The sequence below is a fragment of the Epinephelus moara genome, chromosome 11, assembly GCF_006386435.1.
Source record: "Epinephelus moara isolate mb chromosome 11, YSFRI_EMoa_1.0, whole genome shotgun sequence".
NCBI classification, from domain to species: Eukaryota; Metazoa; Chordata; class Actinopteri; order Perciformes; family Serranidae; genus Epinephelus; species Epinephelus moara.
Window position 1 is genome coordinate 1,594,099 of NC_065516.1, and position 25,861 is coordinate 1,619,959.

The 25,861-nt window shown below is 39.7% G+C and overlaps 2 protein-coding genes across 6 annotated transcripts in view; both read right to left on the minus strand.

Annotated features, from left to right (window-relative positions):
- The window catches only part of apoob (apolipoprotein O, b), a 14,040-nt gene extending 8,703 nt beyond the window's left edge, over positions 1-5,337 (minus strand). For both annotated transcript variants that reach the window (XM_050056774.1, XM_050056773.1), the window contains exons 1-4: positions 5,286-5,337; positions 4,781-4,891; positions 2,998-3,120; positions 256-288 (exon numbers count right to left, since the gene is read on the minus strand). In XM_050056774.1, coding sequence (XP_049912731.1) covers positions 256-288; positions 2,998-3,120; positions 4,781-4,891; positions 5,286-5,303 — 285 coding nt within the window. In that variant the 5' untranslated portion in view covers positions 5,304-5,337. The remainder of the gene's footprint in view (positions 1-255; positions 289-2,997; positions 3,121-4,780; positions 4,892-5,285) is intronic.
- A 712-nt stretch (positions 5,338-6,049) lies between these two features.
- klhl15 (kelch-like family member 15) lies at positions 6,050-23,920 on the minus strand. 4 transcript variants are annotated; one of them, XM_050056563.1, is made up of 10 exons: positions 23,697-23,749; positions 20,238-20,325; positions 17,669-17,775; positions 16,814-16,952; positions 14,506-14,694; positions 14,076-14,300; positions 13,608-13,769; positions 13,299-13,508; positions 12,978-13,168; positions 6,050-12,784 (listed from the first exon to the last, which is right to left on the minus strand). In XM_050056563.1, exons 3-10 carry the CDS (start codon positions 17,686-17,688, stop codon positions 12,025-12,027), a joined length of 1,896 nt encoding a protein of 631 aa, XP_049912520.1. In that variant the 5' UTR covers positions 17,689-17,775; positions 20,238-20,325; positions 23,697-23,749; the 3' UTR covers positions 6,050-12,024. The 4 variants fall into 4 exon arrangements, with proteins under 4 accessions (XP_049912520.1, XP_049912523.1, XP_049912519.1 ...); XM_050056566.1 differs by having other exon boundaries at positions 16,814-17,076; XM_050056562.1 differs by lacking the exon at positions 17,669-17,775 and having other exon boundaries at positions 23,697-23,920.
- Positions 23,921-25,861: the final 1,941 nt, after the last annotated feature.

Consider the following 25,861-nt stretch of genomic DNA (forward strand, 5'->3'; position numbering starts at 1 on the left):
TTTTTTTCCCCGTTAAAGGGTTTTTTTTGGGGAGTTTTTCCTGATCAGCTGCGAGGGTCATAAGGACAGAGGGATGTTGTATGCTGTAAAGCCCTGTGAGGCAAATTGTGATTTGTGATATTGGTTGGGCTTTATAAATATAATTGATTGATTGAGTCAAATATGTCAATGTGAAGGGACCCTCTTTTTCCCAACAGCCCAAACAGCAACAACACAACAGTTACACATGGCAGAAAGTAAAAAATATAACAGTACCTCAACTTTCTCCATTGCAGCCTGGCCTGTTTTCTGCAACACACACACAAACACACAGACACACACACACACACACACACAGACAGACATAGACACACAGACATAGACGCACAGACAGTTAATTTATTTATACAGCATGTTACCTTTTGCCAACACAGAATAAAACAATGTGTATTTTTCCTTCTTTGGTGAAAGGGTCAAATGCCTGATTTAGTCTTTCCAAAACAGCTTTTTTTATGTTTCCTCAGACAGAATTCAGCATTGAAAATAGTCCATGCTTTCCTGTAGGCCTGAATATAATGAGAACCAGAAGAGTGTTAAGTCCTGCTGGATCAGAGAAGCAGAACAGACCAGACACTGAACCCAAACAGATGTACACTAGATATGTCTTTGCATCACACAGACTGTTACACCAAACTGCATGCTGAAATAGGACTATTTTAAAATGTGTTCACATTCTTCACATTCTGTGACTACCGCACAACAGCAATAACGCAAAATAAAGGCAAAGAAAAACAATAAACACCGTCTACGAGTGTCTCATATGGAAGAATAAAATGTCATTAAATGTAAAAATTTTTAATTAGGTGTGTATTCAACTTTAGACCTCAAGCCCTCAGCTCTAAGCACCAGCATAACAAAAACAAATCTAAAGACATCTAATTCCCACTGGTAATAATAATACATGTTTCACATCAACTTGTTGCACAACTTGTTGCTCTTGTGTGTCATTATTCTGGAAATAAAGGCGACAAACGTGCATCAGCTGCTTTGCTCTCAACTCATGTGATTATATTTTCTGCAGTGATGGCAGGAAGCTGACTAAAAACACTGACATCTCACATCAGTAATGAAATCTTAAGAGCTGTTGAGCTGCTGAAGATCCAGGAAGAATATATGGAGGACAGTTTGGGATTCAGTTCAGAAATGTGACAATTCTTCCACAAAATCAAAAGGTTGATCTCAGCTGGACAATATTTGTACTAAGAACCCTGAGGGGCCGACAGATTCAGACAGTGGATGTGAATTGGACCCATACGAATTGTTTTTCTTTCACTTGCAACACGGGACTAAAATAACTTGTTATTGTTTTGATTAAGCTTTGGAATGATTATGTTTAGGTGTGGCTCAATTAATGGTACTCAAAGGATCACTTCGGGATTTTTCAACCTGGGCCCTATTTCCCCATGTCTATGTGTGCGTATGATTCATAGGTACAACTCGTTCTAAAATTGGTTCAGTATTGAGGGAGGCGGATGCAACCGGAGCCACGAAACGAGCTAAAACGGTAATGGGGGCAAATGCGTCCCATATAAAAGTGCTTTTTTTCGCCACTGGCAAATGCGTCCCATATAAAAGTGCTTTTTTTCGCCACTGACCGGTTCAGATTGCCAGTGCTATCCCTGTAGATAGCATACTAAGCGTTTCCCTTACCCTTCACCTCCTCCCGGCTGTGACATTATCTCATGTGAGCTTTGCTTGTTGCAGGAAGAAAACAGAGGAGCCATGCTGAGTGCCGCTCAGAGTGGCGCAGCTGAGAGTTTTACTGCATCGATTGAAAACAATGGTTCGTGTTTGTGCTTATCCAAATTGCAAGAACAGGATGTNACATGGGGAAATAGGGCCCAGGTTGAAAAATACCGAAGTTGTCCTTTAAGGAGGTTATACTTGACTTGAGTTTGGGAGTGATAATTCCCACAATCAGGGTTTGGAATCTCTTAAAAGTATTTGTTAAGCTATTATTAAAATTCCATATTGACACTTTTAAGCTTGTGAGTATCAGACATGAGCACACCTTCCACTTTTGACACCCACACTTTAACGTCACGTTAATATTAAAGTTTCCAGTGTGTAGGATTTAGGGGGATATATTGGTCGAAATAGAGTGCACCAAGAATGAGTTCATGTTCTACGACATGAAATACATCAGTACATACCCCACTCAGAAATTTTAAAACTTTTGTGTTGTAAAATAGGTGGAAGCTGTTGGAAAAACTTTTTTTTTTATTACATGAAACTGCTTTATTCAGAGTTTTTACCAGTTTGAATCACCTGTTCTGTTTGTTTTGGAGAAGAGGAGACCTCTGAGGATAATGTTTTGTAGCTAAAAACCCCCTGAACATCTGGTTCTTGTATTATCAGAAAAAAAAAGGTTAGCAGGTGCTAGGCTGGTGGCCTGTCTCTGACAAGCTATACAGAATAGCAGAACTAACGTGTAATGTGAAACTGCTTTATTCAGTGTTTTTACCCGTTTTAATCACCTGGTCCATTTGTTCTGGAGAGTAAGAGACCTCTGCAAATAATTTGGCTCCCGTTAAAAACCTCTGACCGGGAGAAGTTTCAGTTGGTTGCAATCAATCCCCCTAAATCTTACACACTGGACCTTTATATAAAGAGGGAAAAAGAGGATTTGCATAGTAACGGGCTAACATCATCTGTTGACTAATTTAGCAAAGTTTGACTGTACTTTTTTGGTCAAATTTCCATGTGTAACAATACAAACTTACTTGGTTAAGCTATTGCTTATATCTGTGACCTTAAAATTCCCCAAGGGCCTGATCACCTTTCTAACTGTTTCACGTTAAGTGAAACAGAAACAGAGACTGAGCATCTCCACCCTTAATTCCACATGGCTGGAATTCTGAATAATATGTTTCAGCACAGCCCAAACCCAAGTGTTAAGCTATTATTAAACCTCTTTGCTGACATGTTTGTGCCAGGGAGTGACAGATACAGATACACCTGGCATTGGTTCGTGTATGGTTCTGCCAATTTCCTCAACGATGACACGCTCTGCTCCAGCGGCCCGGCCTCTGGCTCCACATACCAAGACTCTGACTCAGGGCTGGTGTACAACGACGGCAGCTGAAACAAAAAAACAATAACAAGGTGAGAATCAGTGTTAAGCCATAATCACAACTGCGTTTGATCCACTGAAATTGCCCAACAGCGAAGACTGAAAAAAAAAAAAAGTGTTGTCACAGGTCTGACTTAGATAGTAAATAAATACTAAACAGGTATCGACTAATTTATCATAACCTAAACAGTTTGCAGTCTAGTGGTGACTTAAGATTTTACAAAACCGAGCCATAATACGTTGCAAGAATAATGACGTCTCTCTTTTAGAGCAGAAGATGCATCAACAACACTGTTTCTATTGACTGTGTAAAGATCAAAGTTCAACAGACATGAACTCAGAGTTCTATTTGTTTGGTCTGTGGGGAAAATAATGTGTTCCTTTGCAGTGTATCTGTGTCAGTCTAACACAATCAAAACTAGAGCACCACTGATATTCTGAGTGGATCAGTTACAGGCTTTTCAAACAATAATACAAATGCTTAAGACATTTCATAAGAATAAAAGAGATAAAATACCGATAAAATGGTTTGAATTATCCACACCCTTTATACCCTGCATGATTATGGTGTGTGTGCGTGTGTGTGTGTGTACTTGCTCTTTTAATGTATATCTGAAATTCTATATCACTTATCTTATTTTTATATGTGAATTGAAAATGTTTACTCTGACAACATCTCGGAAATTCAGGGTTTACAGTAGGAAATATTTTGACTACTCTAGCATTTAGAAAAAATGCAGTTTGTGGATGCACATCCACGTCTTATACTGAGGAATGACTTATGGACATGTGCTACGCTGTCTGTCCATGTCTACTCTGATGGTTCTTCCCCAGTGTCCTCTTCCCATACAATTTTTTGTCAGCTCAGGTAAGGGGATTGATGTTTTGAATTGGGGTATGTGCCTTGGAGATCAGATGTTCCCCATACAGGTTAGGATCTAAAAGGTAGTGTAGCAAGTCAACTGGTGGAGTGAAAATTGCTTTTGGGCAAAGCTCTGGACCTGCAGGTATCTGAAAAACGTGGTAACACTGACACTGGTAACCTTAAAATGCTATACTATTGCAATATTAGTAGTGATCTGTTGTATTACAATTCTTGTGGTAAGTGTGAATTAAGTGTTCCTTTATGAGTTGAGAAAATTCTCATCCTTCTTAAGCTAAATAAACTCTTTAAAAACCCTCTTGGATCAGCTGGACAAGTCATTGTCACAAAGCTGAAAACAGGGCTGTTTTTCTGACCCCATGAAAGGTTGACTTTTAAGAGATATGTGGTTCTGACAGGACAGCCACGCTACAAACACATGATGATCTTATAGAATATGATGCATGGCTGTAGATTAAACTACCCACAGGTACATAAAGGTGTTAAAATAAGCACAGCTCGAAACATCTACATTATTAATGCAGCAGTAATATTACACCAAAAACATCAAATAGAACAGGAAAACACCGACAAGGAACTTTTCAAGGGATTATACATATTTTTTACTTTAAATGCATTTTGCTGCTAATATCAGGTTTTGAATGCAGAACTTAACTTGCAGTGGAGTATTTTCACAGTGTGGAATTAGTATGTTTACTGAAGTAAAGGACCTGAACACTTCTCCCACCACTGCTAAGATCTGGCATGCTTAACCGTGTCTCCCTACTTTGTCAAAATGAACCCACCTCATCGATGCTCAGAGCAGGTTGAGAGCTCTTCTTCTTCCCCTCACTGGCAGCCAGCACCGAGCCGCTCAACAGGCCCGTAAGACCCGGAGCTGCGACACACAGCGACACCTGGCGACACACCGTCAGAACACACACACACACACTGCTAGCGACGATAAAGCTAACTAGTAAAGCGCTTAATTAAGCTGTAATGTCAGTTTATACAATGAATATACTAATTCAGACACTACAAACCACCAGAGGAATATTACATATATTTTAACGTCACGTTAAATAAAAAGGTACAGGGAGCATCTGCTTTCTAACTGACCTGTTAGCGACAGCAGCTAGCAGCATGCTAACATTAGCTGCTGACTAATTTTAGCAACATCTGAACATCTTTTTCAAATAAAATGTCAGTGTGTAACACCACAAGCCTACGCTTCACTACTTGACAGCCACAGGTTAATATGTACATAAAGTTTAAGGTAATAAAAAGGCGCCAATCGTTAAGAATAGTTACCAGTTTCACATATGACATCCTTGTCCAGGAGACTTTCGCTTTTCTACGGCAAGCCAGGGGTGTGACACATTGAAGGGCGCATGCGCGAGGCTTTTTTTTTTTTTTGGCTGGGGTTGGTTGGGGGGGGTGTCAGGTTGAACTCAGAAATAGAATCGTTAAAGTAATAAAAATGAAATTATAACAAATAGTCATGCCATTCATCCTATCTATGACATTGCGGTTTTACTGTTTACTTAATATATTGCTGTTTTTACTCTTGACTTATTAAACTGCTGTCATTACAGCTGCTGACACATTAGGCGACTCAGTGATCAATATCCAGTATCAGTGGTCAGTATACAGAAAATGAATCTGCAAATATTCTTTGCAGAATATTCTTCAGCCATTTATCAAATAAAAATTCAAACAAAATATTGTCAGACAACACCTTGGACTCTGGAGACTTTTTCCACTTTTTTTCTGACACTTCTCAGACAATCAAATAATTTAAATATAAACAGATGAATTAATCAACATGAATATTATCATTAGATGCGGCTAAAGTCATCACAATATTTTCAGTTATGCTTTGGTATTTGATACAGGTGTTCCCTTTGCATGACTGCATTTATCTGTGCAGAGACAATAATATTAGTTTTGAAAAATTCCAAATACTGATCAATTACTTAAGAAAAGTCCTGGGACCAACAGAATTAAGTCACAAATGAGCATAAGAAAAATCAGAAACACACAAAGACAGATATAAAAGCACTCAAGCAGTCAGCTGAAAGTTGACCAATATGAACATTTATTTCTGGAAAGAAGTTACAAATCGTTTCCAAAGAGTTTCTACTCAGATTATAAGATATGTTAATCTGATTTTACTTTCTTTTTCAGATACAGTCATTGCAGCAAGGTATGTTTTTTTTATTTAATCCTCTATTCTGTTTTCCTACTGACAGACTGAAGACTGGTGGACTAAAGGATGCCGCGCTATGACTGAATGTGCCATAAATCAGGACAGTAGTACTTTATCGGTTACACATTTCTTCTTTTAACAGCAACATGAGAGGAGGAGGAGGAGGAGGAGGAGGAGGAGGAGCAGCGAGAGGACTGCAGAATGGCAGGTAGGATGTTTATATTGGCTGCAGAGTACAGCAACAAGTAGGAGACGTAAAGGGACGTGGAGTTAAAGAGGCTTGTTTCCCAACCTGACCTGCCTCTGACAGTGTGATCATTGCTGTGTTTATCACATGTGACACTTCAGTGGTTTTTCTAAAGCTTTGGGAATTGCGATAAAGAGGTGACCAGGGTAAACAAAAGGACAAAATCAGGAATAAAAGACCCTAATGAGTAATGGTTTTGGGCATGAAATGTTCTGAACCTGAAAAAACAGAGGATGTAAACCAATTTAAGGCATAAAACATGTTTGAAAAAGTTAAAAAAAAAAAAAAAAAGTTTTGTAGTTTGGGGGAAATACAGTTTGAGAGCAAAAACTGCCATTTACAGTGTTCCTTACTTTCATTCAGCTTCTGCACCAGGCTTTCATTAGTTCAAAATGACAAAAAATTGTAAACTGCCGTGCAGCTATAGTGCGATGGCTACAAATTAGAGCTGCAGCAATATGTTGACTGAAAGAAAATTAATCTGCAACTATTTTTACCATCTAATAATTGTTTCAGACACTGTCCAAACAAAAATACCAAACATTTGCTGGTTCCAGCTCCTCAAATCTGAGGATCTGCTGCTTTTCTTAAGCCCCTTTTACAATGCTTGTTCAAGGCAGGAATGTCACGCCATTATGTTGCCTCACTGTTCTGTTTAAAAGGTTGGATAGTGGAATGAGAGTTGTATCGCCTTTAAGCGACAGGATGGAACCATAGTCAGGATAGGTGTGATGTTTTGACAATGTGTTATGTGTGCAACCCACCGTGGCAGATTTGAAAACCAGGTGATAGCAGTTAGCAGCTAACTCAAAGAAGAAGGGAAGCCAAAAATGTCCGCAAATTGGGAAAACAATGAGGTCTGGGAGCTCCTTACCCTCCGGGCAGAAGACGAGATCAGCTGCCATATAACAATGATGATAAATGATCGTTATTGCCATTGTTGTTGTTTATAAAGCACTGCTGACGTGTTTGTTATATGTCACGCTCGAGTCCGATGCTGTCACTCCTGTCATGCCTCTTGTGGTTCCACGATGCCAGAATACAGTCTAAAATCACACACTGGAGAGGAATGACGCTGCCATTTTTTGGTTTTGTGTAAAAATGCAAAGGCAGCGTGAAGAAGGGACTTCAAAGCGGCCCTATAGCGTGTAAAAAGGGTCTCAGTCATACAGGACAGCAAATAATGAGTTTTGGACTGCTGATTGCAGTCGGAGAAGTTACGTTGGATATTTTTCTAAATTCTTGAAAATAAAGAATTAGAAAAATCCCTCCTGTATTTACTGTATTTCCTTAAAAACGTTTTTCGCTGTCAAACATTTCCCCATTTGAAAAACAAAGATGGATTATGAAGTCCACAGTGAAACACACAACTTCTCACAGCTGTGGAGGCGTTAACGTTGGGAAACGTACACAATCTAAGAGTTCTACCAGCGCCACAAAGCGTTGAAGATTAAAGCTGCGGCTCAGGACTTGAGAGGTTTGTGTGTGGACAGCAGGGACATCGTTGATACAAAGGAGCATGAATTAAAGGATGATACCTTAAAAAACATGCCACTCACAAACAAGTTTGTCTTTTAAGACATGATGAATGACAAATTGCATACAGTTTGTTGCTAAAGACAGCAATAAACAGACCGTAAATTTAAATGACACCAGTACCCTTCTTTAAATTGTACCCGTTCATTTGTTAAGTAAACATCCACTACAGACTTTCTGATCTTATTAAGCCTTCTTCTCACTTTACATCGGAAGAAAGAGCGTTCTCAAAGCATCCATTCATGAGCCACATGCAGTGCTGCTGAGGTGGACAGAACAGACGGCCGAGGATGAGACAAGGAAAGGAGACAAAAGTACAATTTGAAACCAACACAATTCACAATGAAATTCTTGTAATAAATAACCCTACAACTGTTACTGCATAGCTCGGTGTAAGCAATACTTCAGAAATAAATAACTTAAATAGACGACTGGCAGACAGACCTGCATCAGTATGTGCTCTAGCCCTTTTCACAGTTGGCTCATGAAGGAGAAATAAATATCTGGAGAGGACAGGGTCAGAGACATCGGGCTGGTAACGGAGCAGGGCTTGCTGGGCTGCAGGATCAAGGCGCTGGGCTGCTTAATAAGCTACACAGTACATACGACAACAGAAATGCTGCATCTGCTTAATAACTCCTCTAATATGACTGAAGCACTCCAGGTGACATTCCAATGTCTGAAATTAACACAGATGACTGCAAAATGCTGGTAAAATTTCAGCTTTCGTGGACATACTGGTAAAAAATATCTGAAACACTGGCTGGTAATTTTTTTGAACCATTTACAGGAAAGCAAATCAATGCTCCCAAGGTCCTATGTTGCCCAGCTTAATATCTTAATATGACACTTTAAGGAGACCTTTTTCTGTTCTTGGTCAAATGTTTTAATGTACGCAGTTGGCAGAGGAAAATGTTGGCATTGTATGTTCCTGCAAACCACCACTGCATAACATTTTAACAATTCATACGCGTCATATCAACGTTTCTAAAGGTTGGGGGGATGGTGGATAGCATAATACAGAAGCCAGACACCTGTCAATCTGCAGACCACTGTTTGAGATCAACAAACATCAAAACCTGTTGTTTTTATTGAGTCATTGTTGCGTTTCCAGCGGCTTTTCAGCCCCCAAACATGGGTTTTTCAGGGACCCATTGCTGTGTTTCCAGTGGGGATAGTGCTTCAAAAAGAAGAAGTTGTTTCTTACCAAGACAACTCTGCTATCTTGCCAGCATTGTGCCACCAATACCAGATATTTGGCCAAAACCTAACCACGTGTTAACCAGAGTTGTCGAAAAATTATGTTTCAATGTAGGTGCTACATAATAAAGTACAAATGTAACGCATCCGTAGTTTGCAGCAACATACAATGCCAACATTTATTTGGGTTGCGTTGGGTTGGTTTCCATGGGTCAATATGTTGAGTCTGCACTCTTTGAAACCCACACCTTCAAATTTGCAGGCAAAACAGTTTTTGAGATTTTAGACATTGACATCTCCACAGTGGCTTAACAGATTTTTACCAAAGTGCATTTGAAATGTCCATCTTCATTCCTTTCTTTGCAATTTGAACTGCAAAGATAGCCCTTACCAGTACCTTAACAACAGGGAACCTGGGAACATAAGGATGACCCCATTCACAGCTGGTAAGTCTTTGTTATACTGAGATCAACTGGTTGTAAAAGAGCATAAATTGAAATACCCTGAACCTTAAGTAAATTAACAATGGGCCTCGTGACCACCTTTTATATTAGTCATATACCACTTTGCTGTAGAAAGACATCATTTAGCATCTAGCCTCAAGTTCAATTATTCACTTTTTATTTCTGTCACAGTACATACTTTCTAATTGTTCCAGGTCCTTTAAAGGAACACATCACTCATCCAAATGACCATTTGTATATCACTTACTGACCCTGTGTTATCTTGAATTCATAAAATAAACCTTCCTCACATGCCTCCATGGTGAACGGAGATGGGGAAAAAAAGGCAAACATTTATCATGAGCTGAAGTAACCCGGGATCACATTTAACAACAGCAAAACTATATTAAGACATCCATTTACAAACTCATGCAGTATAATCCAAGTCTTATTGATCCACATGTATAGTACTTCCCAAAAACATGCATTTTTACTAAAACCTAAGTATTTAAAACACTTCTGCATTAACAGCGGAGGCACGCTACCGGTCCATGTATAAGACCTTTTATGGAAAGTGTTATAAATAGTGAGGTTTTAGAAAAGAACTGTATTTTTGGGAAGTACCGAGCATACAAGTAGATAAATGACTTAGATACTATTGCACAAGTTGTGTGAGTGTTGATGTCTTGATATGGTTTTGCTGTTGTTAAAGACAGTTCCCCCATTTACTTCCATTATCAGGAATTTTCTCCCTTGTTTACCATGGAGGCATGCAAGGTTTTCTTCATGAATTCAAAGTAACATACGAATTATCACCTGGGACATGAACTAATCCTTCAATAACACTACACTGACACAATTACATTTGTTTGCTCATTTCCAAGAGCAGGACTTGAAGCTACGCAGTGTGAAAGTTTTCTCTCTACTCTTTGGCAACATTTCTGTGAATGAAACCTTCCTAGTTTAGGATAAGAATATGAAAATGTTCCTCCACGATGAGGCCCAATGTTTCTTAAATATTTTAACTAGCTGTATAATTCATGGTGGGTGCATTTTTTGTTCATCTTAACTTCTCAGCCAGAGGTTAATTTCAGACACTGCTAAATGTCTGTAAGATAACATCATGCTGTAATACTACAGCTGGTTTGAAAGGGTAGAACAGTGCATTTACACCCAAGAGCCACAACAAGAGCCCAAAACAAAGTGCAGGGAATGTAGATGAGTGTAAGTAAAGCACTGCCAGTGACGAGACGGATACAGAGCTGCTCTGACAGAAAGATCTTTACTTCCTATGCAAAAAAACAAACAAAAAAAACCTGCTGTGTAGGAGTCACCATCATGACATCCTCACTGAATGAACAATGAACCCTCGTGTGCCATGTAGTGTTATGTTTTTTACTCTCCATCATTCAGCGCTCTCTCTCTCACACACACACACACACATCAGAGGAAGAAGAAGGGACACAGAAAGACACAGTGATGTTATATGAACATGAGCACAGTATGGTGGATATCTGGGAGTAAAGAGCAGAATTAGGACTAAAAGCTGGAACGCACTGGAAGCGAGTATATGAATGAGTAATCTGACAGTTTGCAGCTGGTAGCAGATTGAAGCATCAGCAGCATCTGCAACAACATGGTATCTGTTTAATGGCCTTTGTCTAGAGTCTGCTTCGTATATTTGGCTATAAGATTAGCTACACTACAGTATATATAGTGTTAATATTGTCTTTATATACCTGATTGTATGATTTAACTTGCAGTTATATATCTTATAGGGCATTTTCTGATTGTTTGAAATAGTTTTGGCTTTCACTAACCTATTTCTTAATAAAAGCACCTTGATTAACATTATACACAATGTTTGTTTGCCTTTAAATAGATTTATGAACGCGATGAAATCTCAGGGTGCAGGCAGAGAAACCTAGTTCAGACTAGACTGAGAAGACTGGTGAAGTAAAATAAATACAGGTCCCTTTGTAAATGCATGAATCTGACGCTTCCAGTGCGTTTCTGCAATAAGCCTGACTGGACAGCCTAAATACAGTAAGTGAGTAGTAGAATAGGAAACTGACCACAGTCTGAAACATAAACCAGCAAAATGAAACCTTTTTTTCCTCCCCACAAATGATTTTCCTTGATTTTCTGAGAAAGCTAATTCTGAAAATGTTCAAGCTGACTTTTAACATGTGGCGTCTCACCACGCCACGCTTCGATTGGCTTCATTAAGAACAGCAAATGTATGGCCCGCGCCATCTTTTCCTCACCTTAAGGTAAGTGCTGGTCTCTAGTTGAAAAGCCTGTGCATCAGTCGAGTCTCCCACCTGTAAACACCTGCTCTCCCAGTGGGAGACTTCAGGCCTTGAACAGTGCATTTCCATTTCTATAAAAAGGAGGCTTGTTGTGGAGCAGACCTCAGCTGCAGCGTCTGACGTGCTCTAGCACATACTCTGGGAAGTGCAGACTGCACACCTGCAGACCGTCCAGTTTGCAAGGCATCCTGGGATACTCGTCCTCCTTCCATTTGTTTTCATCAGGGTCGAAGGTGAGGATGGAGTCACTGTAGTGGCCGTTGTAACACAGGCCGCCCAGCACCATGATCTGCCTGTCCAACACTGCCACCCCATGGCCGCTGCGCCCAATGGGCATGGAGGCAAGGATGGTCCACTCGTCAGTGTCAGGGTCATACACCTCGGTGGATGGGCAGCCCTGCGACTCAAAGGAAGCTCGCAGGATCACGCACACTCCTCCGAACACGTACAGCTTCCCGTTGTGAGAGATCATCTTGTGGAAGCAACGGGCATAGTTCATTTTGGATTTGTTCTCCCAGCAGCTGGCATGGGTGCCAGGCAGCAGTGGGCCTCGGCTGGCGCGTGTCCTGTGTGCGTCTGACCCACCTGAGCTGCCTCCTCCTCCCCCTCCTCCCGCCTCCCGCCCTGGATCAAACACACACACCTGTTTGGAGGTGGAGGAGGAAGTGATACCACCGGTGATGTACAGTTTACCATTGAGGACCGTCCCCTCGTGACCATACTTGTTTACAGGGTACGGGTCCACAAACTCCCAGCGGTCCTCTGTAATGTCATAGCGCTCCGTGGAATAGAAAGTCTCATCTCGTGTGCGGCCCGCTACAGCATAAATAAACTTGCCAATGACGCCAACAGCAAACTCCGACCTGCAAACAACAAACACCATCAATATGTATCAATGCATTAATAAGTAATTCTAATCAAGTGACAGTGAGCGCCTGCAAAATCATCCTGAAATTAACATAATGTGACATTCACTGCACAGCTGTGTGAAAAACGTTACAGGACAGGTCAGATTATACAATCCTACAAACACAGAGAGCCTCAGGCTCCTCTAACCTGGGCACAGACATGTCAGCCATGCGTAGCCAGGAGTTCTGTCGGGGGTCATAGCGGTAGACTTTGGAGGAGGCGTGAAACTCCCCGTCGGGCCCCAGCTCCTCTCCACCCAACAGGAAGGCAAAGTTGTTAACAATTGCCAGGCAGTCTGGTCGCAGTGGCACCTGAGGTCCCTCCAGCTCCCACCACACCTGAGGGATTCAAACACAGACGCTGATTTCACACCATGTAAATAGATGAAAGCTGTAATGCACGACAGTTTTGGTACGAATACCAAAAGCAGTCACACATGCTCTTGAAGGCAGACAAACGAGCAGACACCTTTGGACGCTGCAGCAGCAGGATCTTGCTGTTGACCATACTGTGACCGATCATTCCCCTGAAAACAGCCGTCTGCGGGCGCACAGAGCGGATACGGTTGGAGCGCGTCTCCACCAGAGGCTGCTGGTTGACATCATGGAAGTAGCTGAGCGCCTGATCTACCTCCTGCCTCAGCTGTCTGGAGTAACGGTAAAACTCTGAGGTCTTCACCTGTGACGAAGACAACAAAAGACCAATACCAGAGACAACATCAGTAAACCAGTGGACTCCTGTCAGGACAAAGGAAAACCATCAGAAAGCAGAAGTAACCTTCTCAAAGATGTTGGCAGGAGTCATGAGGCAGAAGCGGATGGACTGCACAATGGTGTCAGTGTGCCTCCAGCGCCGCCGGTCATGTCGGAGCCACGACTGGACAGCTTCATACAGCTCAATTTCTGGGAAGCGACTCAGAGCATCACTGTTCAGGTACGCCTGATTCAGAGATAGAGAGAAAAAGACTCATTATAAGAATAACAAGTAATGTCTGTCCAGCTTATTCAGTGTGAACGTCCATGGTATGGGCCGGCAGTCTGAAAATACATCGGAGGCACTCTGACTGTGGACTTAATCATGAGTTGGCTCCTGAAATTAACATTTACACAGAACTTTTGACTACAAAATGTCCCTCTCAGTGTGTATCATGGTCAGAATGAATCTAATCTAGCAACAACACTGACTGAGTTTGTATTCATAGTTTTAACTTTTCTTCTGCATTCAGCGTACAAACAGAAACCGAACCTGCAGTCTCTCGAGGCTGAGGTAGGACAGGAAGTCGGGTCGGCTCATAAGGGGGACAAAGTTGTCAAGCAGGAAGTTGTCGAGCTGCTCCTGGACACCCTCCACACCCACACTGAAGTCCTCCAGGAGGCGCATGACCTCGGCACAGTTCTCCAGACAGATCTTGGCGAGCAGGAAGGAGCAGCAGAACTCCACCGCCTCCGTCAGCTGAACGTACATGGCCGCCTGCCGGGACAGGAAGTGAGAGGAGGAGGAGGAGGAGGAAAAAGAGGAGGAATGTGAGAGAGCATGCTATTAAAGTGAAGAACCATGAAATGCTGATGCTTTTGTTGTGAAGCAGCACCATGTTAAACTTCATCTGTTTTAACTGATGCGGAAGCATGATATGGGAAGAACCAGAAAGGACATCAGTGGGTGTGTGCAGCTTTACCTGAAGGATCTCTTGGACGGTGGGCATGCTGAGCTCCAGAGAGCCGTAGTACATGAATCGGAGAATGTGGCCGAACCCAGCGGCTGTCAGCCCCTTCATGTGGATCTTGTCCTGGTCCCTCTCCCTCATGTCTGCTGTGAACATGACCCGGAAGTAGTCGCTCTGGGTGGCCAGAAGCGCCTTGTGGGCCTGCAGAACGATGGATACGACAGATGGACACAGGTTTACATAAGCAACAGTGCAGTGATGTTGCTCGCTGAGGCCAAAAGTTCTCCAGTTGTAAGTTTTTACCAATTCTCTGTAAACAGTTTGTTGCTACATTAAACATTTAGCACACACTATCCTGCATGGATATTTTGGATTCTTCTGTCACAGATCTGTTACACAAAGCATGTTGCAAATACACACTCACAGGGTGGTAGAAAATATTCTTAGCAATGTACAGGGTGGCTGTTAAGAAACAAAAAAGGTCCTTTCCTTTAAGAGTCCTGGCTCATATTAGTTGAGTTTATTTCGGTCGCTTTCAACTTAAACAACTCAAATACACTTAAGAGAAACAACAAATAAATTATAAATAAGTCATTACTTCTGAAACAGTGACAAACCAAAGCAAGTTAATGCTGACTGAAAAAGTGTAGGCTGAAGCCATAGCTTATCACACCAACCCTTTTTACATTATTTTGCTAAGTTTACTAAGATTTATGCACTGGAAATACAAGAGAAAACAAAATAAATAAAGACAAAAATAAGTATGTTGTACTTGAATGCGTTGTGGGGAATAAAAGGTGTATTTTGTTATTTTACAGTTGCCTGCTGTCCTAATTTTAAAGGGAAACTGGTATTTCTCAATCTGGACCCTATTTTCAGATGCTTTTGTGTCTAAATGACTAATGGAGACAGCAGTTTTTGAAATTGGTCAAGTATAAAGAGACTGTGATTGTGGCAATTGTGCAATGTCAATTTGCGCTCACTAAAAGTGTTTGTATTTGCCACTGACAGGCTCAGATCACGATGAGAACTGTCTGACAGCATTATGAAAACGATCCCTGCAATAACTTGTTGATTTTTTCCAGCCAATTCAGCATGTTGACTACAACAAAGGAGCCTGTCAGTGAGTGAAATCACTCTGATTGGCAGTTCAGCTCAGCACACGAGGAGAGAATCGTGAGGAAAGCAAACAAACAGCTCAAGTCAACAGGGAGTGAGACAAACTTGTTATATAAGGTGAGATTGTTTTTCTTTAGTCATTGAGCTCTTCAGCAGAAAAGTTTTGAGATGTTTATTTTATTGTTCACTCTTGCAGAGTAAATATGCTTTGTTCTTTCAGCACCGTATAGTGTTGTTTAGGTGCTAACTTGCTCACTAGTATCAAGACGGTCTTCCGATTTCCCTTTTTAAATGACGACAACAGACCACCGCCGTGTGCTGGTGAAGAGAGTTATTTCATCTCACACAGTCACAGAGTGTACATGCTGGTTGGCTGTAGTCTTTGCAGTGTGTTTATGTACAACTTTTTAGCCGAGACACAAGCGACGTACAGCAATGCAGCAGTAGGATTTCGTTGCCACTAGCTCTCTGAATTTGGTTTGGTGTGTCTGGGCCTTTACAGAGTGGAGTGCCAGGAAGAGTGAGCTGTGTTGGAGTACAGAGAGCATATCTTAGTGTTATCTAAAAGATTTTCAATTTAATGCCTGAATATTTAGCTGATTTCAACAATGTGGAAAAGTCTGAGATTTCAGAACAGAAACACAGTAACAGACAAACGGGAGAAGCGAAATGTAATGAAAAACCTTTTTTTTTCTCTGTGGGGATCTTTTCCATAATGTCGCTAAACGCCAGTAATAACAATCTGAGCCTGTCAGTGGCAAAAACAAACACTTTAAGCGGTTGTAAAGTGATGGTGTACAGTTGCCTGTTAGGATTGCTGCCTGTTTCAGCGCTGTCAGCTGCAGCACTCCCTCTCAATACCAACCATTTTTAAAAACTGTTGTCTCCATTAGTCATTTAGACACAAAACATTGGAAAATAGGGTCCAGATTCAAAAATACTCAAGTTTCCTTTTAAAATAAGGACTCCAACCAACTGTAAAATTACAAAAAACATAATTTATTGCCTTTAAGTTGCTAAGATGATTTTCTACCACCCAGTGAATTTACATCTCAGAAGTTAATCCTGTAAAAAAAAAATGTATAAGCAGATCTGTAGCTGAAATGTCCAAGTTCCCCAGAGACATCCCTGCAGGACAGTGATATGTAGCATACAGTCTTGGTCCAGGGATATGAAACACCATGCAGCTTAATTTGTGTACCTGGAAGTGGTGCTCCTCTATCAACAGTGTGACATCCAGCAGCAGACGCTCCTCATACAGCGCCCGGAAGCCCGACGACACACTCCCATCGTGCACCTGGGACAGGTACACCTCCACATCTGCCCCCGACATAACACACCTGAAGGCATGACGCAGGGCAAAGTGCAAGTGCAGGCGCAGGCGGGGGATGGAGACAGGGTGAGGTTAAGATCATAGAGCGTCAGAACAGATCCGTGAAGTCACAACACTGAACTCTGCTACAGCTGTGCAGTGTGAACATAAAGCAGGGATGAACTAGAATTAACAGCTATTCAAAAATGAATTCAGCAGGCACAACACCGCCTGTCTCTCCAAGGAAAACATTATGTTTGTGTGTGTGCAGCTGAATAAAGTAAGTCTGTGACTGGAAGGGCATTCAAAAGGGCGTTCAGCATTAAAAGCTCAGCACTTCAGCTGCTGCATCCTACAAAGAAACACTGGGGAAATAACCTGCTCCACTGCAACACACTGAGGTGGGTAAAAATAAAGAGAAAGACAGGAAATCCTTTTTAAAAAAGCACCCCGCAACATCATCCAGTTGCTTCAGCATAATACACCATCGTGCACACTCGCGCACACACACAGAAATCACAGAGAGAAAAATAAGTAGCCACATGAACATGAACACACACACACACACACACACACACACACACACACACACACACACACATAAAACTTACGTATAATTTTACTTAGATTCTGCACACAAGGAAGAGTAGAAAACACACATCATCTGCACACCCCCACAAACTCACAGTTACTCATTAACAATGCAAATGAAAACAAACACACACATACACACAGCACACTCACCTCTGATTGGCCACGGGCATGTCAGAGGGGGTTGTCCGAGCCAATCAGAGGACAGTGCCCCTTGTGTCCAGTAGATGCTAACAATCCCTTTTCTGAGCGTCAATCACCTGGACGACAAAGCCAACACAACCGCCACATTAAAGCATGAACGTCTGCAAACTGCAATTTTAAAACAGCCATACAAGGACTTCTGTGCATGTTACATATCTTTGGCCAAAAGTATGTGGACACCTGAACGATAAACACACCTTTCATTGTTCATCTCATGTTGACAAGGTTGTCCGCTGTCCACATAATTTTGGTCTTATTGTGTATTTCAACATGGGCGAGTAGGCAGTTTCTTTGCTTCTCATATTTCATTAAAAAACAAAACAAAGCTGTAGCAAATATAATTTTAATAGCAGGGAAAGTCATCATGGCTACTTTCCCAGTTTATTTATTAAAATGGATGTTATGAATGTTAGATCATGTCCTAATGAAGTCAGAGTTAAAGGATTATTCCACTTTATTACAACTTGGATCATATTTAAATAGTTTTATACATTGTTTTTATCAGTAGAATCAAATAAGTGAGATCTGGGAACACTGACATTACTAAAAAGAAGTTAAGAAACACTAGCAGTCAGACAGGTGGGAAGCAGACCTCCAGGTTACAGACTTGTTTGGAAAACACTGCCAGTTGTAAACATCCATCACAGTTTGCACGCACGCGTGCACGTACACACGCAATGACCTCCAAATGAAGTGCTTTCGATCATCAGGATAAACTGTTTGTTTACAGTCTGGCTGCTGTGAGGCTTCACCTGTCTGTGTTCCCAGACCTCTACTCTGCTTTGACATTGGTTGGTACAATATTACCATAACCAATTCGAATGATGACCAAAATTATAAAAAAAAAAACCCCTGCTGTAATAAATTGGAATTAGGGCTGCACGAGTATGGCATGAATCATAATCACAATTATTTTTGGTACATTAAAGGTCCAGTGTGTAGGATTTAGGGGGATACATTGGTTGAAATGGAATCTAATGTGTTTTGTGTCTTTAGTGTATAACCACCTAGAAAATTAGAATCTGTGTTTCTGTTACCTTGTAATGAGCTGTTTATACCTACATAGGGAGTGGGTCCTTTACTATGGAGATTGCAATGTTGCACAGCCATGTTTCTACAGTAGCCCAGAATGGACAAACCAAACACTGGCTTTAGATAGGGACATTTGCAATTTTGCATCAGCCACAGTGGTGTAGTGGTAGTTGATAAGGTGGGTGTAGTACTAGGTAGATCACTAGGTTACCAAGAAGGTATTGTATAGAGTATACGTTCCCTGTATATTCCAATGGCTTTTTGGCTGATAAGTGGGTATAATGTAAACAGTCAGAAAAAGAGGTGGGTATGCACCGTGTACCTGCTAGTATTTGCTTCAGTCACTGTAGTTAGCAGCCCCTTCCTGAGGAGTAGCATCAGAAAAACAAAGGTTTTCTAATGTTAAATGGCTTTATTCAGTGTTTTTACTGGTTTAAATCACCTTGTCTGTGTGTTTTAGAGAGGAAGACACCTCTGCGGATAATTCAGCTCCGGTAAAAACCTCCTGAACAATGAAAGCTGAAGGAATCCCAGCTGGGAGAAGTTTCGGCTGATTGCATTTTGCAAGCCTCACTGCTAGACACCACTAAATCCCCCTGAATCTTACACACTGGACATTTAAGATCATGATTATTTACCACAATTAATCACTGACTTTGGAAACATCATCCATTTATTGAACGCTAACGTTTTTTAACAACAAATTTCCTTCAGCATTATATGTAATTCAAATGAAAAACAAAAAAATACATATAAAATCAAATCAAATTAAATTAAACTAATATATAAATATATATCCACATTTAAAGAAATAATATAAAAATAAATAAATATTAATTATATCAAAATAAATAAGATCAACTATGTTGTAACGTTGCACTTCCACAACCTACTGAAAACAGAATGGGGCACAATGATAATTTAATCTCAATTATCTTTTTATCATAATCAAAACAAACAAAAACTATTTCCACCGGTACTGGCTGCAGCATGGCCACAATAAATATAGGAAGGAATATGAAAACAAACACGTTTCTGTACTATTCAAAGAGTGGGACAGGAAAATGGGTCAAACTCAATGAGACCAAATGGAAGTTTAAGTACTACAGTAAGTAAATACTGTAATAACAATAAAAAACAATACTAATTTTTCAGTTAATGACTTTCTATTAATAGATTACTTTAAATCCATTTTAAGATCCTTTACTGGTTAAAGTGACAGTAGCTGTATCATACTTTGACCCTCATCCCTGTGCAAAAAGGTAATACTAAGCTTCATAACAGCCATCAGCACTATGGGGACAGTGCAGACCAAGAGCTCTGACCTCAAACCATTCGTCCAAACTGTCAGCCCAAAATACAATGAATCAGGTGGCGAAAGAGTTGAGAGAGAGGAATGATGGGTAAGATGGATTCTGACTTAAAAGTGACACAAGAGGGGTTTGCTCCAGTTTACCATGCAGTGCTGCAGAGTGACAAATCGTACCTTTTGGAGCCCGGGCGAACAATCACAGGCTTTGACGGCTGAGCACTAAGGGGCCGCTCGCATTTCCTGTGTTTATGTTTCCCTGGTTCTGACAGAGGAGACAAGACGAAGATCAATAAGACAGAGCAGAATCAAATAAAGTGTGCCCTGACAAATTCAGTGAGCTCAAACTATTTCACAGCACACAAGTGCAAATATCAGCTATAATTCATACAGTCAGGACAGTCCACAGCAACATAAATGTCATGAGTTAATGCTGAAATGCTTTTCCAAAAATACAAGAAAATGTTCTTCTCTTCCATGTTTCTCAGAAGGGCTGCAATTCGATATCATGACGTTAATTGGTGACAAATGTATAAACAGGTCAAACATACATGGGTTTATTTTTGCATATATTTATCTGTTTAACATTGTCTCAATTAACTGATGAATCATTCAATGTAATGTCAAAAAAATAGTGACACAGTGCACATCACCATTTCTCAGAGCCCAAGATGACATTTTAATTTGTCTTGTTTTGTTCAAAACCCAAAGTTAATCAATTTGCCGTCATGTATGACAAAGAAAACCAGCAAATGCTTGACATTATGGTTGAAAAAACTAAACTAAAACAATTTACTGATCGCTGCTTGGTAACTTTCTGTTTACCTTGACTAATCTTTAAACTGACAAATTGTCTCAACTCCGGTTAATTTATTTGACCAGCAGCCATAGGTTTAAGTTACACTAACATAATCAAACACATACAAGCAATGGGCATATATTTTACAAGTATTTATGAGTTGCAACCAGATCAGACGGCAATTATACATCAATTAAAAAAAGCTATAACTGCTTATCTCTCAATTGACAACAACCTAAATCAACTTATTGCCTTAGCATGAATCCCCAGTACTTCTCGTTCTCAGTATAAAAATGTAACTGTAAAATTAAGTAGCAAAAGTTGAGTCTCACAAGAGAACCTCCTTTATACTCTGTGAAGAACAGGCACACTTTCCATGCTCTCTTTTGTGTATTTGTGTGAATCTCAGTGTAGCTTGGTCTAGGGAGGTCTCGCCGTCTGACTGACCTACCCTGTGTGTGCCTCTTGGTGAAAAGGAAAAACAGCAACAGGTTGACAGTCTGCTCAGAGTCTGTCACTGCAGCCGAGCGCACCTGGCAACAAGCTTTACAATCACTTAGCCAGCAGCTAAGCTAATTTATAGTATAGTTAGCTGTCAGCCACTAAATCACAGTTCGTTACAAATCACTCTCTCCTCACTGACTCTCTTTTGTACCAACTTATTTATATTTTTTGCCATATATTTGATACCCTTACATATTATACTATAATATATTATTATCATTGGTATTACTATGCATTATATTTCAAGATATTATATAATATACATACCCTCAGTGATGAAATATAACTAAATAATAATACTTCTTTATAGTATTTTTTGGGAATATCTGTACTTTATTTCAGTTTTTATATCTCTGTCAACTTTCACTTTTACTCCACAATATTTCCCTAAATAAAATGTATATCTATACCCCAATACCTTTCCCCTGAGCGTCATCATTACTTACAACATAATAGAGAAGGAAGGGAGGAAGGAACGGACAGACAAATGACAGTCTGGGAGGGAAGACAAACTTAGATTTTCTTTAAATCCTTTAAATTGTGGCAAAGACCTTTTTTCCTTCAAGTGTAATGGATGATCCTTTTTAAGGTGATGTGCATATTAAGAAGAAATAAACTTCATAATTCTCAAAATTCTGACCATTTGCTTTTTTATTGACAGCATTTGCTTGTACTTTTATCAGCTATCAGATACATACATACATACATATATACATACATGCATAACTATCAGATACTTAAAGACTTTTTTTATAGGGGAATTTTAACTTATACCAAAGTCATTTTCCGGTAAGAAATCTGTACTTTTACTCAAGTGCGTCTTTCAGATACTTCATCCACCACTGCATACTATACTTTAATATGTGTACAATACTAGGGGTGGAAATCACCAGAGGCCCCATGATACATTATCATGATAATGAAGTAAAAGTACAATATTATAACACTTTTAACTGTGTTGTGATGTGCTATTGTATTGCAATAACACATACTATAGTATATTGCTATTTCATAACTTCTTCTTTTTTTTTTTTTTTTTTTTTTTTAAAGCTGCACATTATGTCCCTAAAAGAAAACTTTGTCAACATCTGTTCTATATAATAAAATGAAGTTTTCAGTCTTAGTTTCAGTCTCACCTCAATCATTTTTATTGCAGCAAAATGTATTTAGTGGACTGTTACAGCAATTGATTCAATTATTCTAGTAGTCTACCAAAAGTTCAAATTGTATTTATAATATTAAAAATCTAAATAACAAAAAATGGATACTTGGTGTCCGTGTATTGATACGATATTGCCACACACAAAAATCATGATACTATGCTGTACTGATTCTCACCCACCCCAGAACATGCTATATCATACTACATTTGATATACTGTTATACTGCTATATTATACCATGACATGTTATATCATCATTATTACTACTATTATATTGCACCTTATACTATATCTTATACCTTATACTGTAGGATATTACACCATCATACTTAGGGTTGCATGGTATACTTGTTTCAAGTTTCAGTTCTATTAATAGCATGACTGTTAAACCAAAAATAACCCTTCTGTTTTGATTCCACTGTGGGTCATTGTAAATGATGATGATGATGATGATGATGATGATGATGATGATGATGATGATAACAATAACACGAACTCTGTGATAACGTGAAACCTCGATATATTCTGCGATGGTTATCGTACCGAGAAAATCTCATACCATTGCAACCCTTATCATACTATACTACTTTGTCAATATTTTATACTGTCTCGCCACATCGTATACTATATTTATGTTTTGCTATGTTAATGCAGACAACATTCCGTATTATTATTGCTTAGTTACAGTTGATATTATTCTGGTGTACACTGTTTTCATGATACTAGACTTCATACTAGTAACCATACAGTGTCACTTCGTCTTTAACTGCTCTTGCATAGTTCATATTTTAACTTCTACTCTTATACTTGTTAAACATAACTCTTATTAGTCTTAGTATTTAGTATTAACCTATACTTCTTTCTGTCTTTGTGCGGCTGCAACACCTGGATTTCCCCTCTGGGGATCAATACAGGCTTATCTTATCTTCAAAACAAAGGCTCGGGCTACACGGTACACACACAGCTCTCTGATGAAGGCGGTGGTGTTAGCTAATACTTTGAATCGTGTTTATGAAGTAAATATAATAATACTTCACTCCAGAGCTAGCTACGTGACTGGCCAAATTAACTGTCACGATTCTCAGCTGTGGTGACAGGAGCTACGGGGGAGCAGACACTGCTCAGCCGGGGGAACAGCTTTAGCTTAGCGGCTAAAATACAGCCGTCTCACCTCGGCGGTGCGAATCCCCACAACCCCTCTTCGACCAGGCAGCTCTGGCTCCTTCGGACATGAAGTTGCGGGTTAGATTCCGGAATCAAGGAAGCGGGCGGCGGCAGCGTTGCACTGCCATGTTATCGTCCATCTATCCCCCACTCGGCTCTAAATTAAACGGGTAACAAACCACAGCGGTCCACAGGCTTTGCGGACGCCATTTTCTGCACCGGCGTCATTTCCCTTTTGGGCGGAACTGAAGGGCGTTGTGCGGTGCAGCAGAGATCGTATATGTGAGAGATGTGTCACTCTCAACTGTGTTACAACATTTCAAGTCCTGCAAAACCCAGTCTTGGGCAAGTTGCATGTGATTAATTTACAAAATAAATGTAAATGCAATCAATTACAGTGACCAAGAAAAATGTTATCATATCACAGCTACTAATCAAAATGTTGGTGATTACAAGGGGTTAGCTCAAAATATATTCAATTCAGGATGCCTTCCTTTTACCATATTTCCAGTTAGAAAACTACTCAAAAAGTAACCAAATGTCCTTGATTAGGTAATTGAAAGCTACATTTCTTATTACACTTTACCAGGGTAGCTAGTAATCTGTAACATATCACATTTCAAAAGCAACCTTCTCAACACTGGCAGAGGGCCATCAGTGGTGGGATGTACTCAAATACATTTACTCAAATGCTCAACTTTAAAATTACCTATATTTTGTTTTTTATGCCACTTAATACTTCTTCTCCACCACAAATTCAGAGGGAATTAGCCTATTGTACTATTTAACAACATTCCAGGCCTTCTAAAGACCTGACTGCAGTTTCTTTACATAATCTAAGAACTGCATGTTCGTGTTGTGCTTATGAAACAGGATGGTTTTTTTTTTAACTTACACTACCCAGTATGTAATACAAATTTTTCTGAAATGATGAGATATTAAAGCTAAGTCGATACAGAGGCTAAGTATTTTTATAATTGTTTGTCATTTTTTAGCCTACACAAACCTGTCAAATATTTTATGGTTCCAGCTTCACAAGTGAGCAGATTTGCATCTTGTCCTTTAAATAATTGTAATAATCTTGAAATTTGTACTATTGGTTGAAAAAAACATTGTGAACCTGTCACTTTGGGCTCTGGGTAATAGTGCTGCTGCCGTTTCTTACACTATGTTTTACAAACCAAACAATCAATCGATTGTTGATCAATCGATTAAATATCAGCAGGTTAATCTATAATGAAAATAATCAGTAATTTATAGTTCAAAATGAGCTTCACCTCAATCAACTACAACAGTAAACTCCGGCTTTTACAACATAAGTAATAATAATCTAATAATATACTATATAATATAACAATCAGTGGAACATTTTTCTACTTTTACTACTTTACACTTCATAAATTATAGTATTTATGGTATTTGTGGTATTAGTACCTTTTCTTCAGGAAAGGATCTGAATGCTTCCTCCCACACTACACATAAGGAAAGACAATGCAATTTTATTTGAATAGGCTATACATTGCATTGTACAGAAAACTCAGTAACCTTACATTAAAATGCATGTGTAAACACCCTCTTTATGGACCTTAGGGCAAGTCTTACATTATCCAGGGGGTCAATTCTTGTAGAGGGGCTAAAATACAGTTGCATATATTTGTAGTTTAAAGACTTTCATTGGGCTATTTCAGTTGATGATGTGTTAAAAAGGTGCATATTCACAAATTAATATAATAATTGTATTTAGTTAAATTTCAAACTAATTGACACTACGGCTAATCTGGGGTCAGGCAGTATTCCGGGTTTTGTTAGAGAACTACAAATCACACAACAGGACTACAAACCATATTTTTGATGACCTCTTCAAACAGCGACGGACCTAACACATGGACAAATATTTTTTTTACTTTTTGGAGCAAGACAAAAATAGTTGGTTCCTGTGCACAGTTCTGTGACAAACAGGTGTCAGTGGTATATAAATAGCAGCAGGTTGACATAAAATATATTTTATAATAAAAAAAATAATAATTGCATCATGCATTGTGGAAGGACCCCGTTGGATGAGTCACGCAAGTTGCAAATCACGTCTCTGTCATTTATTAGCGAAAAACAAACGTTTAACGGACGTCTTGTTTTAAACATATATGATTTTCTACCACGACTACGAAAAGGGGA